This window comes from Typopeltis vanoorti, chromosome 5 (assembly GCF_054136105.1).
Source record: "Typopeltis vanoorti isolate ZY-2024b chromosome 5, IOZ_Tvanoo_1.0, whole genome shotgun sequence".
NCBI lineage: Eukaryota > Metazoa > Arthropoda > Arachnida > Uropygi > Thelyphonidae > Typopeltis > Typopeltis vanoorti.
This window is the reverse complement of record NC_143553.1, coordinates 28,762,225-28,781,196: the sequence shown is the minus strand read 5'-3', so window position 1 is coordinate 28,781,196 and position 18,972 is coordinate 28,762,225. Positions and strand designations below refer to the sequence as shown.

The following is an 18,972-nucleotide window of genomic DNA, read 5'->3' as shown; positions in this document are numbered from 1 at the left end:
CCTTCCCATTTTCCTGTTTGTCTTGCACACTTGTTTTCTCATTTTCTGTATTCATGCTGCTCACTTCTTCATTCATACTCTCCCACACTCTTTCACATTATTATTATTATTCATGACACCTCCAAGGAGTCCGAAGACTCTTCGCAGGAGGACACCTATTGTATAATTTTTTGTAATTATTATTGTAATATTTTCACATTGTTTTTTATTTGATCAGATTCATTCTCTGCACTCATTTCTCTACCTTACAGCAGCAGTTTCTCCAAGTGACTTGCACCAAAACCATTCAAATGCAATCCATCACTCTTATACAGTTCAATTTGTCCTTCAAACTTATTCCACACATCAGCAAATTGCAATCGTATCTCCTCACAGATTTCTGCTAACATATCATTCACAGTCATTGCTCTCCACCTCATTTCATCACTGTCATGCCTGGGTAACACACTGACTATCTTTCCTATCACACTATTATCTTTTATCCATCTCAACAACCTTCTGATATCCAATCTGAAGTGTTCTTTGTTCCCAGTCAAGTCATTTGTCCCTATTACAACTACCAACTCTTTTGCTTGCTTACTTCTCAAATCCAATGCTTCAATCATGCTATTCATTCTACCTCCAAGAAAACTAACCTTGTGCATCCTCTCATCCATCACACCTCTAATAATTAAATCCCCATACAATGTCACTTGTGAGTCTTTTCATGCTGATATTATTTGTTTTCATAATTTTCACTCTTCCATACATATCGCAAATTCTCTTCACTCTGCATCCATTTCATCTCTTGCCTCATCTTAACCAACTCAACTTTCAAATCTTGTGTCACGTTTTTGCTCTCATTCACTCTCTCAATTTTATTGCCAATGCTGCTCGCCACTTTATTGCATTCTGTTTTTGAACTTCCACTACATTTGTATCACCTTTTGTCTTTATTACCATTGATTATTAAGTTTATCAGATTGCTTGTTCACTTCTTCAAAACTTTTTTACCATTTTTTCACTACTCTTTTACACCATTCCTCTTTTCTATCAGATGAGAGCACTCATCCTCATTGTGGCATTCTCGCTACTAACACTTTCAGTTGCCAATATACTACCACTCATCAAGTCCTCAATCAGCTCACATTTCGCATACACCCTCCTTCCATCCTCCTTAAATATCCATAATTTATTTACATAATCAAACGAATGCATATAGCACACCTCACATTTCACGAAACGACCGAAATCAATATTAAATTTCTGCAAAGATAAAGCTGCCACCATTTTTCCTTTGCTGGTTACTATACTAAGTTCTAAGTTTAACGATTCTGGAAACAAACTTAAACAAGCCCACACACTAAAAACACTGCAAGTGCACAACTTTTACAGCAACTCTTACTCATAAACACACACTTATATACAATTAATTATTCCAATAAACTTATCTGAAATGGGAGCATTCTTTACACACCACTACTTCTCATCTCAACACTAGCTACATCTAAATACCTATTTAACTTCCATGTGATTTATTTTCTTAATCTGGAGATGTAATCAGATATTGTTTCATTCAAACACATTCTGACTACCTTCCATGCAGTGTTCATTCCTGTACCATGCAGTTTCTCATGCTAAGGCACTAAGATGTAATGGAATAATCACCTGAATTACAGTTCCACATGTGTCACTTATTACTTCACAAATCAGAACTGCATGATCACTTCAAATGGAAGCATAACAGTCACCTCATTTATAGACATATTCTCAGACATTATTGCTAGATTCAATGCAAGAATTGCAAGTGCCTTCCATTACATGCTATTTAAGATAGCCAAGCATTCTCTTTCTCTCATCTTTCATGTTTTCTTCTCCTTCTATTCTATATCCCCAAACTTCCTCTGAACATTGTACTTTCTTCTCCTTATATTTGTTACTTTTCTTTTAGGCTGCTCATCCATACCCACCATACATCTGGTTAGCATCTGACATATCATAAATATACAACTGTGAATGCTTATTTCAGCATTAGCTGAACATTACTTATTTCAAATGCTGTTTTCCCATATCACATGCTGAGCACATGGAGGGGAAGCTGGGGTTTGAGTGTGCTGGATTTCATGACAGATTTAAAGGAATTGTCTATAATCAAGATAGCCACTTTGTTCTGATTCAGAAGAGTGATCATGCAGTCTAGAAATCAAAAGTGGACTAAACATATGTGGACTTTTCATTTAAAATACCAATCATGAGAGGAAACTAGCCAAGCAGACAAACGCAAAAGGAAGAAAAACTACGGAAGGATAACTTTAATGAGTAATTCCAGTGTAGAGAAAGTAAAAGAAGCAGGATCATCAGATGACAAAGTTTATGAGTGATCACTCTGCTAGCATATACCATTAGGTGAAGATATTCCAATGCCACAAAGACTGGGACTAATGTGAGAAAGGTAGATGAAATGGAAGTGGTTAAAACATAGCAAAATCTTAATGAGAATACAGCAATGGGGTAGATTAGATGGAATATTTGCTCATGTATTACAAGAATATGCAAAAAAAATCAGCAGTTTCTCTAGTTAAGTTGTTTACACTCACATCTGTGGTAAAGTCCCAAGGGAGTGGGAAAAGGATAAAACTGTTTTGTTGCATAAAGGAGACTGCAAGATAGTGAGAGAGAGAGATAAATTATAGATCAGTATCCTAGGTGGTGATGGCTAAGGCATTACAGAGGCTGGCCAAAGGCAGAATTCAGAAATAGATGAAAATAAGACACTATGGAAGAAGACAACACAGTTTTCTGAAGAGTAAGTTTTCCTTTAGTAATTTACTAACTTTTTATAAAAAAGTGACAGATGAATTGGATAAAGGAAATAGCTACATAAGGATACTGCTGGATTTTGCAAAGGTACAATGGGAGATGAATATGAAGTTGGTGAATATAGCAGGATGGCTGATGGACAGAACATTCAAAAAAGGAGTATATGGGCAGTTGAATCCAGAATGGGGGGGGGAAGGTCACAGTTATTCAATTTCTACATTAATAATACAGGAAATGATTTAAAAGGAAAAATTCAGCTGTTTGCTGATGATGTAAAATTGGATAGCATAATTAATAAGTGACCTATAAAATGATTAAAACATACTGGCAGCACTGGCAATGGAGGATGATTGTTATTATATGGTATCTCCATGGAGTAGAGAGAGAGACTCATCATGGGAGACCCATGCTAACTTTTATACACACATACCTCTCCTTAAACTCATTCATTGTCAGGGCACTCACATCTAATTCTGGCAAATTCATTTCACTCATTCACCACTTGCCATGCAAAAAATCTAGTTTGCACACCCTTACACAACTTACCATGGATGAGTCCCTAGTTCTCTGACTATGTCATATATTGAAAAAATTTCCTTTGCATCAATTTTATAAATCTCCTTTAATATCTTATAAGTTTTTATCATGGTCTTCTCTTTTCCACCTATCAACTCAACTTTGTAACCCATACACTTTCAACCTATCCTCATAGGGAGCATTCCACAGACCTCTGTCATCAGCTTTGTCACTCATCTCAGAATCCTTTCTACCATCTTTTAATCCCCAAGAAATGCAGATGACCAAATCTGTGCACAGAAGTCAAGATGCAACTGAATTGTAGTCTTATAAAGAGGAATAATAACTTCTTTATCTTTACTTGTTGGCATGTTTTCAACATTCAAGTAATCCTTTGAGTTATTTTACCAAATTCTGCAATATGCCTTCTGAACTTCAACTCTGTCTACCATTACCTCCAAGTCCCTAGCCTCATCGGTTTCCTGCAATATTGTACTATCAATGTGATATACAGTATGCAACCTTTTCAACCCGAAGTGCATACGCTTACATTTTGCAAGATTAAATTGACAATCATTATCCTTTGCCCACAATGTCAATTTATCTAAATCATCCTGCAGGATATCAACATCACCTTTATTGACTATTTCCCTCCCAAGTGTTGCATCATCAGCAAACAACTAAATAACCTCCCTTAATTCTTTTCCTATATCATTGTGATATAAATTAAAGAATAGTGGCTGTAGTACAGAACTTAAAGATACTCCACTAGTCACCCTCATTCTCCTAGATTCTGTTCCACCATGTACTACTCTCAGGTCTCTTATCCATGCTACTCACTTCATATCCATACCCATTTGCTCCAACTTTTGTAATCATAGTTACAAAATTCTAATCATAGTTGTCAGTCTAATGTACCAAAATGTAAGGTTATGCACTTTGGGATGCAAATACTTAGAAACTGTGCACTACAATGATTGAAATGTACTGCAGTGAATTGATTCGGCTAAGGAGAAAATTTTCTATACATGACACAAAAGAGAATACGGAATCATTCCTGGAAATCATGTAAGAGTGCGAGGACTAGATTTTTTGCTTGGAGAGTTGTATGTGAGTGGAATGAACTGCCAGAGTTGGTTGTGAATATTTTGTCATCAAAAGCGTTAAAGAAGTCTGACTATAAAATGGATAATGTTAATTTTTTATTAATATGGATAATAAAAATAGTTGCAAGTTAAATGTGACAGAGCATAAGGTTATGCACTTTTAACTGAAAATATTACAAGTTATATCACAATAAGAAACTTCATTGCAAGAAATTGATAATGCTATGGATATGTGGGGATGATCAACAGGGAGTTGAAGTTCACAGGACATACTGAACAAGGGCATATAGTAGGACAATAGCTTGCTTGGGTTTTGAAAAAAATGATGAGTGTGAATAAGAAAATTATTATTATTCCTTTTTATAAAGCTTGTATAAGACCACACCCAGATTACTCTGGTCAGATTTGGCTGGTTTGGTACCACCATGGGAATGAGGAAGTGGGGAGAGAATTCCAAGGCAGGTGACTTAGATAGTGAACAGGTCTAAGGATTTACTCACTATGAAGGAGTATTCTGGAGACCTGTCAACTATTACTCTGCCCACACTCAGTCTATCTATACTCTGCATTTATATGCTACATTATGAATTAAATGGACATATTTCAATTTTAACAAACCCCAAGGATCTTATAATTAAATACACTCTGTAGGAAATATTCTATAATGTCATCTTGTCTAAAAAAAAATCTTTTGTTTCAGCCTGAGTAACTTTTAACAGAGCCAGGTTACAGAAAAATGTATATCTATTTAATCCTCTATACTTCATAAGAAATACACCCTAATTAAATCATCATAGATTATTAAGAATGGATCATGCAATATGTTTTATAACATGTCTCATAACTCACTGCTCCACTGCCTAATTTTCCCTATGACCTATCAAATTAAAATGGAATTAAAAATATAGCAAGAATGTTCCACGAATGTGGAAAATTGTCAGCTTATTCTGCTGCCTATAAAGATAACAGAGAGTTGTGAAATTTCATGCAAAATGGGAAGGTGGTCTAGACTCTACTTGGAAGAAAATGGAATAAATTCATAACATAAGAATTACCGCAAGCTTTGTGGCTTCTTCAGAGGATGATGAAGCATGAAAAGACAAGACTTCTAGGGCTACCTTCTGCTTAGCCATAAGTTTAACTGCATTTTCATACATCTGTGTATTGTAGATTCCTAAGCCACAGAAAATGGAGAATGCCTGCAAAAATAAAAGAAGAGTTAATAACCTTATTGTTCATTTTTGGCTTCAGCCAGTTGATCTGCAAGAGTACAGAAAATCTGTGGCATGGATTTTTGTCAGTCTTTAAGTGGCAGATGATTTTCATTTCCCAATGTGATATCACCCTGTTTATTAGAGGAATTAAGTGACTTGATAAAAGTAATCATATTTCATCTGTAGAGAAGGATTTCTCAATTATCCAACTTTTAACCAACCCGTACATTATAGGTTTATAATATATTATTAATTTATAACCTTCCATAGGAGACAGATCATGAAAAAAACAGAATATATACAACAGAATATACCATTTTTTTTAAATATATTAATCCGCATATGAGAGGGTGATAAAACCTGTGGCATGAATTATATAGGAGCAAGTTAGTTGGTTGATTAGGAATTCAATGGCACAAGAACAGCAAAGGTCATACTGCACCAAACTAAAAGTTACAGCAGTACTCAAGGTAATAATAAACAGTAATAAAGAGATATATTAGTAAATAACAATAACAAAAAGCAATTTTTAAAAAAATTATGTTAAGCAAAACAGTCCTACATACAAACAGAATTTATAATCAAATGTGTTTTTAGGCATTATTTTTTTGTTAAGCTAAAAAACTTCATGCAATTCTGGAGTTAAGGACTAGCACCTCCACCAGAACATAATGGTGAGACATAATGCATCTTTCACACATAAGTGGGTAATCAGCATGCTCAGTAAATAAGAATGTGTAAGATGACTGTGACCTATTCAGAGTCTATTGAGAACAACTTCTTCTTTTCAGTTTCTCCACTGACCTCACTGCCAATGGTTAATTTCAGGCTTAATCTCATGCAATTTATTTGTCAGTGCTTGCTGCCATGCTGAGTGCCACTGGGTTATTAGGTTTGATCTTATAAACTATATGTAGTCTGTATATGAGACTGACAAACAGTACCTGGAAAACAAGCTGATCTAGCAGATGCATTTTCAGTCTCATTTCCAATAATTCCATTGTGGCTAACCTGAATATCAAAATTAAGGATTTTCAATTTATACAACAGTAGGACCTTGCAAAGCACTAGATGTGGATTGCATACAAGAGGCGAGATGGCTTATAAAAAACTCAATGAGCCTATATAAATCATACACGATTGGTAGCAGTTTTCTTTTATGTGCGCAAACTCAAGCTGAAATGCATGCAATTCTGCTGTATAATTACTACCAGCAAGTGGAATCTGATTGGAGATAATTATGTCAGGACATACAACAGAACAACAGAGGTCTGAAATCTTTTAACCATTAGAATAAATTAATATTATTATGATGATGATTCAGGCCTTGGTGGAGTCAAAAGACTCATGTTTTCTAGGATGGGCCTCTCATCCTAGAAAACACAAAGTCTATCATACCACTCCTTCAACTCATTGACCATTCGTGCTCCCATCACTCTATCAGGCAATGCATTCCACAGTTCAACTCTCTGGATTACCTACACCACCTTTGCAATAGGTACCCCGAATTTCAGGTTTTTATCAATCATCACCTCCAGATCATTGCCTCCCCTACTTCCTCAAAAGAGTGCACAGCCTCCCACTGATGTATCCCAAACTTAAAGACTTTACATTTTGCTTCATTAAACGGATATCCCCCATTTAATTGCCTACATATCCATTTATTCAAATCCTCATGCACACTACCACATCTGCGCTTTCACTAATAACCCTTCCCAGCATCATATCATCTGAAAGCAACTGAATATCCCCTTGCAATCCACTGATAATGTCATTGATATAAAGGTTAAACAATAGAGGTCCCAGTACTGAGCTCTGTGGGACTGACCCCACTTGTAACCTTCTGCCTGCTTGATATTGTTCCCTCCCCCACCATAAACACAACTCGGATACCTATCAGATAACCAATCCTGAAGCCAGTTAACACGTTCGCTGCCAACTACAAGTATACTCGTAGTTAATATATAACCCTCAGAAGTCAACTACGAACATAATCTTAAGTCGATTACTGACCTCCTATGCCAAGAACGAGTTAACCTGTAGTATAAGCACGTTAATTTGGACCCTTGGTTTGTGAATAAAGTGGAGAGCATGTCTGGGGGCTTGGTAGAAGGAAAATAATTTCAGCAAAAGTATAGTATACTATAAAAGTTATTGTTGCATAAACTGTGTATTTATTAATGCAAATAAAATGATTTTTTGAAGTTTTTTCAACATATACATATATTTATATATGATATATCATCATCTGAGTCATCTGTAGGATTCTAATCATCTTCGGAATCAGAACGAAATAATTCATTCCAGTCATCATTGCTCATATTAGCGTAAGCTTCTAATTCTTCATCAGTAAGCTTTCTTTTACTGGCCATGGTGTAATTGAAGATTTTTATTTAGATAATTTTAAATAATTGTAAGACTAGATGCAATAAACCTTACTGCGCTGAACATCACTGACTCTGAACTCAAGTTACACAGTCATCTGCACATGTAAGACATAGACGGGGGTTATACGAGATTACTCGTAGTTGGCATATGAAACAAAATTCTGTCTGATAAACCAGCTACGACACAACTCGTACTGACTTTGTAGAAGTGAAAGTGCTTGGTGTGCAGTAACAAACTATGTATATAATTTGTTACCGCATTATAGTATATAGAAACTGCAGCATTACTTTAGGCTCTCACCCACATTTACTTCCTGAATGGACTATCCTATTCAACAATTTTGATTGAAAGGCTAGATTCCACACTTGGTCTTTCTCACACTCACTTGCCCCATGGGTGCCTTCATACAAACTCATCTGCTTCCACCCTAATTGGTTAAGTTTTCCTGAATTTGTACTTCAGCATGCTAGGTGAACAAAGCTATCTAGATACTTAACACCAAAACCATTTAGATGCAGTCCATTGTACAAATTCTTCTTTCCATGAAACACAGACCACTGATCCACGAATCTTGCATCATTCCCTGTGCACGACCTACATATAGAGTCATTAGCTAGCAACGTCATCCTCCTCAGTTTGCTTCTATCACAATGTGTAGGAGACTTACAATCTTCTCATTCTTCAGTTTTGCCTCTTCTCACAACTCCTTAACATCCTCCCTCATAGAATACTTCTTCCCTCTCAAATCAAAATTTTTGCACCAGGGAAACACGATTTGGTCACACTTTCATTACGTACTCCCCAAGTACTATACGCTTAGGTGTTGGATGTTGTTCATAACTTATTTTAATATTATTGGTAGCTGGTCTATGGAATGAACCTTATGAGAATAGGTAAGATTTGTGGGTTACAGAAACTGGTTGATATGCGGAAAAGGGGTGATATGATTGAGACATTCAAATTACTGAGAGAGTTTTTACAAGATTAATTCAGAGGAAATTTTTCAGAACAGGTGTGGTGGCGGGAGAACTAGGGATCATTCATGGAAACTGAGCAAGGGTGTTAGAACTAGGTTTTTTACTTGGAGAGTGGTGAATGAGTGGAATAAGCTGTCAGAGTCTGTTGTGGGTGCCATGACTGTGAATGAGTTCAAAGCAAAGTATGATAGATAATGTGCAAATGCTGAATAGTTCTTGGTGTGATGTTTAGGGCCTCCCCCAATGAGGCTAAGGACTCCTTGGAGTAGTTGCCCATAATAATAATAATAATTATTATTATTACAAAACTAAATAAAACAACCTCACTGAAACCAGTTGTTTGACTACGTTGATAATATTTGTGTTTCTGTTATTTGACCACACATCTCGGCACATCACATACATTTTTAGTGCATTTAAATAGCCAATATTCTGAATTCCATTTCATAAAGGGGAAAAAAATTGAAAATGTTTACACAAACAACTGCACCATCACCAAGACCAATATGGTATCCTTTAAACACTACATATTCTTCCACTTTAGGAAGAAGGCAATATATTAAATGCCCCTTCCCCAAAAACTCCACTTCCTTAATATTCTATCCATTATCACATTGAGTGGTATACAAAGTGCCCTGTACTTGTGATATGATTTACAATGGACAGACAAGATCTGTTGACATCCACCAAAGAGAACATAAAACATATATGCAGCATAAACTGGGACTGACAGGCCATTCTATGGGCACTCCATACAAGACTGTATGGCAAAAACACCAAAGCACTACACATAAGTTATTTCATGTTTTTGGCATCAACTGTAAAATATTCTACAAACCTCAACAAGTATGGCTGTATCAATTTACCAAAGATCTGGGAACAAATACATTTTAAGATCTAATTAATACTTATAGACATATCTTTATCCAACAATAGATGGTTAGAACTTTAGTTCTTGTGCTGTCAGTTAAAATTTCAAACTCTTCCCACTATTAGATAATTGTTGCTGTATTAAACTAAATAAACATATTTAGTTATGTTGTGTTGCATTTATGGCTGAATATTTCTACTTGTGCAAGAATGCATGCATGCAAGTGTGAATGTTGTGTGAATGTACATGGTTCAGTTTGTTTGTTTTTTAATAAAATATCTGTTGTCTAATGACACTAGAATGATATTTGCATACCTGTCTCTCCGTTTAATTCCTTGAAAATCTACTACATATAATACATGAATATTTCTTACCTCAAGTGTCTTAATGTCTACCTCTGTAAAATTATGGCCATTCAATTTATTCACCAGTTGAGCTACTCCAATAACTTTGGCTTCACTGCTGAATATAGGAATAGATAACACTCTGCCAGTAAACTTCATTTCTGTCTGTAAGTATGGAAAACCAATGAGGAAATTTTTTTTTTTTATATGTTTCAAAGATTCTGGCATCATTAAATTGATGTTTTAATAGACAAGTAAGATTTTATTAATGCAGAATAAAATTGTGCTCTGATATTACATTTGTTTAGAAGTGATTTTACCCAACCTTCTGTCCCAAAAGAAGGTCCAGGAATAGTTTACAAGTGACTAAAGAATGTTAAAAAAAAAACCATAAGTATTATTATGGACTATTCTGTGAAGTTCCTTACTCACTGAGGGAGGCCCTAAACATCATGTTAAGCACTATCCAACATTTGCGCAACATGATAGCTATCATGTATGATATCAAAGTATGATAGCTATCATACTTTGCTTTGAACTCATTCACAGTCATGGCACCCACAACAGAGACTCTGGCAACCTATTCCACTCATTCACCAGTCTCTTCAAGCAAAAAAACCTAGTTCTAATACCCTTGCTAACTGCACTCCTTACAAGGATGGCACTTAGTTCTCCCACCACCAGACCTGTTCTGAAAATTTTCCTCTGAATTAATCTTGTAAGAACCCTTCAATCATATCATCCCTTTTCCATCTGTCAACCAGTTTCTATAACCCCACAAATCTTCAACCTGTTCTCATAAGATTCATTCCATACCATATTGTTCACTCTCCTCTGGATCCTCTCCACCTCTTCCTCATTACCAAGAAACCCTGGTGACCAGATCTGCATGCAGTAGTCAAGATGGGTCTTAAAGGTTCAATAAAGAGGAATAAAAACTTACTTGTCTTTGCTTGTCAAAGTATTCTTCAGTAACCAGGTAATCTGATGAGTTGTTTTAGCAACTTTTTGTCACATGTTCTCCCAAACTTTAAATCCCTATCCACGAAGATTACCAAATCTCTGGCTTCATCAATTTCCTGGAGTGCAATTCCATCAATGTGTTATAAAGCTGGTAATCTTTTAACCATACACTATGCCACATGAAACTGATATCCATTTTCCTTTGCCCATACTGCCAGTCTATCAATCAAAAAGTCTAAGCATTCCAAGCATTTCAAAAAAAGTTTTCCTTAATTCTGATATTGGTAATAGTAGGTCCTAGCAGAAAAGATATAGCCAAGCCTGCAGCACAAATCAAAAATAGTAGCAACAAAGCCAAGCAAAAACAAAGCACTTCAAATCTTGTTACCACAGATGACCTCTTGAAGCTTTAAAGTACTGAAGCTATAACACACATTTTAGAAAAGAAATATTGTATTTGACTGTGGCTTGTTGGTCTAGGGGTATAATTTTCGCTTAGGGTGCGAGAGGTCCCAGGTTCAAATCACAGACGAGCCCAGGTGTGAACAGCACTTCATTTTTAGGTGGCAGTGAATTTGAGCTGTGCTGAAGAAAGTGAGTTTTTAATCAGTGAATAGTCAGTTTTTTTTTTTTTACATTTTTGAGTGCTAAATTGTTTCTCTGGAATACGAGTGTACTATAGTGGTTGTTTTTTTGATGTTAGTGCTGTGCAATATTGTGTATTTTGTTTACTGAGAAGACGGGGCAGATGCATAACGGTGGAAGACAAGACAAAGCTAAGTTTTCATTACTGTATTTAGTTTTATTTCATTTTATTTAGTGTACTTAATGTTTTGTTTTGCTTGTAATTTTTTACTTATTTAGCATTTATTTATTTCTGATTTTGAATAATTAACGATTACGCTAGTAGTCCCTCGGCAGTAACGAATGATAGCGGATTCAGCTGCAGTCGCAAATGGCATGTCACCAAGTCCTCTGCCATTTGGGCACTCTATTATAAGCAATATAATAAGGGAGTTTGTGGCATGCAGTATTTGCGGCATGTATGCATCTCAGGAATTAGATGTCTGGCTTGTGATTGAGGATGGGGGTGCGTGTGTGTTTAAAGTGCAGGCAGTGGGAGGAAATAAATGCAGCAGATATCTCAATAACCGACCTTGTTGCTCCAGGAACGGGAAATGAATACAGGAAGATGAGCAGTGTGATAAGAGAGAATGAAGAAAAAAATGTGAATGAGAAAATAATAGTTGATAGTGTAGAAGGCGTGAGTGACTGTGAAAGTTTAGATGGTTTTGTTTGGGAGAGTGAATTTCGATTTAGAGTGACTGACCTACAGAGGGAGATAGAGGAGGTGGAATGTCTTGGGAGAAGTATGATAAGTACGAAAGATGAGATTAGAAGAATGGAAGAGATAAATGCAAGGCAAATCAGAGTAGAGAGAGAGAGTTTTGGGAATAATAGGAGAGAAATTTGTGAATGATAAAAAAGGAGAGAATGGAATTGGATAATGAAATGGAGAGAATGGAAACAGGAGAGAGAGAGAGGTATGGAAGTGCTAGAAGAGGAGAGAATGGAAACAGGAGGAGAGACAGAATGAGAGAGAGAGAGACAGGGGATTGCTAGAGGAGGAGGAGAGAATGGAAACAGGAAGAGAGATGGAATGAGAGAGAGGTATAGGAATGCTAGAAGAGGAGAGAATGGAAACAGGAGGAGAGACAGAATGAGAGAGAGGCAGGGGAGTGCTAGAAGAGGAGAGAATGGAATGAGAGAGAGGTATGGGAGTGCTAGAAGAGGAGAAAATGAAAACAGTAGGAGAGAGGGAATGGTAAGAGGTATAATGTATGGGCACTCAATGATCTGTGGTGTTCAAGATAGGATGCGTGAGCAGCGTTTGCCAGGAGGAACGATAGAAAGGGTGGCTTTGGCAGTTAAGAGAGGTGAAAGGGTAGATGAGATGATTGTGATGGTTAGAACAAATGACTTGAGTGGTGGTATAAATAGGTCAGCGAGAGATATGAGATTCTTTCTTGAGGTGGTACGAAAGAAGACACAGAGAGGAAAGATAGTGTGCGTGTGTTTCCTAGGTATGATAACGACGAACTGAGCAGAAGAGCAGTAATATTGAATGACATAATAGCTAGAATGTGTGATAAGAGAGGACTGCAATATGTAGATGTTTGGAGTGCATTTGAGGACAGAGAGGAATTATGTGCAAGGGACCACTTACATTTGAACAAGGAAGGACATAGGCATCTGGAGAGATTGCTGTTCTGAAAAAGTCAGTGTGTCTCAGGAAGGATGGGATGGTAGCAAGGGTGGCCTCTTGTGGGAATGGGTACTTGGGAAAAGGGGGACGACATCAGGTAACACTGAGCTCAGTTGAGTCTAGAGGGGATAATGCTGGGTATAGAAATGATGGCATTTATATGCTATATACTAATGCCAGGAGTACCCGGAATAAAGGAGAGGAATTGGAGGCACTGATAGCATCAGCCTGTCCGAAGATTATTGGGATCTCTGAGATATGGTTGATGGAAGATGATATAATAACAGGAACAGAAGTAGAAGGGTATAGCATGTTTCAACAAGACAGGAAAGGAAAATGTGGTGGTGGAGTACTATTTATGATAAGTGATGACTTATGTCCTCTAAGAGTGGAGGCTTTGGAAGGCAGTGACACTAATGATTTTGAAAGCATATGGTGTGAGGTAAAGGTGGGCAAGACAGAATATTTAGTGGGGTGTTGCTACAGACCCAGGAGTACAGAGGGTGGGGACCAGGAAATGTTTAGATAGTTGAGTTTGGCAAGTGCAAGAAAAATGACTGTTTGGAGATTTTAACTACAGCAGTATAAACTGGGAAGAGGAAGATGCATATAGCAATAAGGGAATGGAATTTCTAGAATTCTTGAGGGACAAATGTCTTAGGCAACATGTAATAGAGGGAACAAGAGGTTCAAGAGTTTTGGATTTGGTTATAGCATCAGAAGAGTTGATAATAACTGAGATGACATCTCTCCCACCAGTTGGAGAGAGTGACCATATGGTTTTGACTTGGAAAATGAATAGACATGCAGGAGTCTCAAAGAGACAGGAACTTATGTGGAATTATAAGGCAGGTGATTATAATAGTCTAAGACGTCAACTTGGGGAAGTTTCATGGAGGGAGGAATTGGAATGACGGAATATCATTCGTGCGTGGGAAATTATGAAAGAATATTTGTTAGCAGCAATGGTAAGTTGTATACCATGAGTAAAAAAGAGGACACAATTTGGAGTAAAGTGGATGACAAACAATATTAAACAGGAATTGCATGTGAAAAAGAGGCTGTGGAAGAGATATAAGGAGACAGGAGAAGAGAAGATGCATAAAGAGTATAAGACACAGGCCAGAAGAGTGACTCGTGTGGTAAGGAAGATGAAACTGGAATATGAGAGGAGATTAGCCCTAAGATCCAAAGAAAATCCTAGGGAATTTTTTTAGATATGTGGCCAGTAGGAGGAGAAATGACTGTCGAAGAATGACTGTGGGATAAAAATGGAAATAGAGTGACTGATGCAGAGGACATAGTAGAATTGTTCAATGACCACTTCATTGGAGTATTTCATCCTGAAGAAGTCAGTTTTAATGCTAGAGGGATAGGGCAGGTTCCAGGTTTAGAGGTACAGGAGGAGAGTGTGTTTCAAATACTGAGTACACTGAATTTCAGTAAAGCTGTCGGACTGGATGGTATTTCACCACGAGTTTTGAGAGAATGTGCTAGGGAACTGACAGTGCCTTTGACCTGCCTTTTCAATGAAAGTCTGGCTACTGGAAAGGTGCCCATGGAATGGAAGGAAGGTAAGATGGTGCCATTGCATAAGGGTGTTTGTGCCATTGCATTGCCATTGCATAAGCAGACTGGAAGTGCCTAATTATAGACCAGTTTGTGTGTCATCAGTAGTTGTTAAGATCTTGGAGAAAGTAGTGAGGGACCGTATACAGCATTGGAAAGATGAGGGTAATGTTATCTGTGAGAGTCAACATGGATCTGTGAAGGGGCACTCTTGTTTTAGCAATATGCTAGCCTTTTATGATAAAGTTACAAGAGCATTAGATGAGGGAAAGGCACATACTGCCATTTTCTTAGACTTAGCGAAGGCATTTGACAGGGTGCCACATGATAAGCTGATATTTAAGTTGCAGCACATGGGTCTGGATGTCAGATTGGTCAACTAGATGCAGCATTGGCTGTCCGATAGGTATCAGAGAGTTGTGTATGGTGGGGCAGTTTCAAGGAAGGAGAGGGTGACAAGTGGGGTCCCACAGGGCTCAGTGTTGGGACCTATATTGTTTAACTTTTATATCAATCAATGACACTGGGTCTGGATGTCAGATTGGTCAACTAGATGCAGCATTGGCTGTCCGATAGGTATCAGAGAGTTGTGTATGGTGGGGCAGTTTCAAGGAAGGAGAGGGTGACAAGTGGGGTCCCACAGGGCTCAGTGTTGGGACCTATATTGTTTAACTTTTATATCAATCAATGACACTGTCAGTGGATTGCAGGGGGATGTTCAGTTGTTTGCAGATGATGCAAAGCTGTGAAGGCTTATTAGTAATAGTGCAGATGCGGCTGCCCTACAAGAGGATTTGAATAAGCTAGACAGATGGGCAAATGAATGGGGGGTGTCAGTTTAATGCAGCAAAATGTAAGGGCTTGAGGTTTAGGACACATCGATGGGATGCTGCATAGTCTATGGGAGGAGTTATACTGGAGGAAGTAGGGGAGACAAGAGATCTGGGGTTGATGATTGATGGAAACCTGAAATTCAGGGGACATATTGCAAAGGTGGTGAAGGTAACACAGAGGATTGCTGCAAAAACAGTTATTGTTCCGTTGTATAAGACCCTAATCAGACCGCACTTGGACTATTGTTCTCAGATTTTGTCCCCTGGATTTGAAGGGGATAAATTAACTGTTTAAAGGGTACGACGGCTGATAACAAACATGGTTTCAGGACTGTACAATGATAATTATGAGGATTGGCTGAGGGAATGTGGACTGCAGAGTTTGGTAAATAGAAGAAGGAGAGGTGATATGATTGAGACTTTTAAACTGTTGAGAGGTGGTTACAGGGTTGATACTGGGGAGTTCTTTCGCTTGGTTGAACAGCGGGAAGGAGTGATGACAAGAGGCCATCCCTGGAAGTTACGAAAGGAAACTGTGAGCAAGAGGGTGAGGAGTGGTTTCTTTGTATGGAGGGTGGTTGAACCATGAAATGCATTGCCTGATGGAGTGGTGAGAGCGAGAACGGTCAAGGAGTGGTATGATAGACTTTGTGTTTCTTAGGGGGGGACCTCCCCTCGATGAGTCTTGATAGACTTTGTGTTTCTTAAGAAGGACCTCCCATGATGAGTCTTTTGGCTCGATGGAGGCCTGAATAATAATAATAATAATATTTGCTGCCAATGGACTAAAGCCATTTGTGCCAAGATTGACAAATCGACACTCAAGCTCCTAAACAATCTCAGCCAAGTATTTTTTTACCCCTGTGCCTCCCCTCTGTGAAACAGTTCCTAAAACCTAAACCTCAACAAGTTGCCAGCCTGGTTAGCATATCTGGTCTCCAACCAACAAGTGCAGGTTCAAAAATCCCTCTGTGGGCATAAATGCTTGCAAATGCCTTTAGGTGGGAGATGTCTGCCATCACCTAGTGGGAGATCACTGCCACACTTATTGGAGGCCTGAAATGGCTTGAAAAAGTTCCATGTTTGGTCTCTAGAGCAGGGTTTCTGAACTATGTAAAAATTAAATTAAAAATACAAAAAATATATACATATCTATCTACTCTATAATATAAAATGATAAGCTTTTTTGTAACATTTTTGTGTCACAATGTTTTTTGTCAATTTATTTGAAACATTTTGAAACTCAGGGGCTACCCTGAGTGTCAAGTCTTCAAAATTCGAGTCATCAGAATTCAAGGAGAACCGGCCTACCAGTCCGAAACTTGGGGGGGGGGCTGTAGATTTCGGGGGGGGGGGGGGGAAGAACCCCCTTTTGAGTCATCAGAATTCAAGGAAAACTGGCCTACCAGTCTGGAACTCGGGGGGGGGGGGGGGGGGGGGGGGGGCTAGGCATCAGGGGGTGGAGCCCCGTAATATATATATATAAATTGATGAAAAAAAATCCCTAGCCCACCCATGGTATACAAAATGTGCTATAGGTTTACAAATAACCTGCATAAAAGAAAAGTGCATGGACAACTGGAAAAGAGTCTTATGCTTGATGAAATCTCTAGGAAAAATTAATGCAACTAAAAGAAAGCTCTAAGCATTTCATGATCAGTGTCTTGTTGCTAACGTGCCTGCCACCAACAATTCTAGCAAGCTTCTCAACCTTATTTATAAAGTTTTCAAGACCACCCTCTTAATATTCCTGGTACTTGTAAATAAACACAACAATTTACTTTTAGGTGTGTAATCAGACCTACCCGAGCACTTGTTGGTTGTGATTTTCCCACCACACCTGCCCTTGTACAATCACCTTTATCACTGCTTACCACATGCATCTGCTCAATTTCAACTACCCCCCCCCACTCACATCCCAATCCATTCCAATGCTGATAACATTCTCATACATACATTCACTACTTCTGTGAACATCCACTCTCCCTATGCATGTCTTCCCCCCCCATTTCTTTTGCATTCTCATTTGGCAATGGAAACTACTGTTTCCATTGCCAAGCACTTCAGTCTCTTCTGTACCGCTCTCCTGATCTTTCACTTCACTTCTTACTTCTGATCTCTTGCTTGCATCACACACTGCATGTTTATCTAGCAACAGTTTCTCCAATTTACTCCCTCCAAAGCCATTCAAATGCAGTCTGTCATATCAGTATAATTCCATCCTTCCCTCAAATATATGCCATACATCCACAAACTGCATTCTCTTCTTCTCACACAACTCTGCCTATATATCGTTCATGATTCTGGCCCTCCGTTTCAACTCATCATTGTCATACCTTGGCAACACACCGACAGCCTTTCCCACTATACTGTTATCTTTCACTCTCCTAAATAACCTCTTGATATCCACCCTTACATTCTCCTTATATCCAGTTAAATCATTTGTTCCCATAACACCACTAATACTCTTGCTTGTTTCCTCCATGTCCAAAGCACGAATTATCTTGCTCACTTTTCCTACTGGATAGCTAACCTTATGGACTCTCTTGTTAACCAATCCTCTAACAATGAAATCTCCATACACTGCTATGCTCAAATCATTTGTTACCTCTTTTTCTCTTTTATCTTTCATTCTGTTCTTTTGCAATCACATTTTGTCACACATATATGTTGCACTCACCAAATTGAACCATTTTTTTCAAAAGTCTACATCATTAAGCATCTGATCTTCACAACACGTAGATCACATGTGTACTGCCTTTGTGTTCCATTCAAAGAAATATTCAAAAACTCAATAAAAAAAGCCATCGGTAACAAAGCTACAAGACCAATAACTACTACAAAAAGTAAACAATAGTATACTAAAATGCAAGCAATATCACCAGTTATTACACAAAATAGCACTTATCTTTTCCAGAGTCCTTACCAATGGCAACTTATGAGGGACGTCAATGAAGTAAGTTCCGATGGGCTATCAGAGAAACAAAAATATACTTACAAAAAAACTTTATTGGAAATTAAAGTAGACATCATTCACTACTTTTCTACATAATTTCTGCCATTGTCCAGGCACTTATCATAACTGGGCACCAAGAGTTGTATACCTTCGTCATAGAAGGTTGCCAC

At 37.9% G+C, this 18,972-nt stretch overlaps 1 protein-coding gene across 1 annotated transcript in view; it reads right to left on the bottom strand.

Annotated features, from left to right (window-relative positions):
- Positions 1-18,972, bottom strand: part of LOC150106277 (cGMP-specific 3',5'-cyclic phosphodiesterase-like) — a 474,780-nt gene that overhangs the window by 301,228 nt on the left and 154,580 nt on the right. The window contains exons 9-10 of the mRNA XM_090392969.1: positions 10,246-10,380; positions 5,477-5,620 (exon numbers count right to left, since the gene is read on the bottom strand). Coding sequence (XP_090249095.1) covers positions 5,477-5,620; positions 10,246-10,380 — 279 coding nt within the window. The remainder of the gene's footprint in view (positions 1-5,476; positions 5,621-10,245; positions 10,381-18,972) is intronic.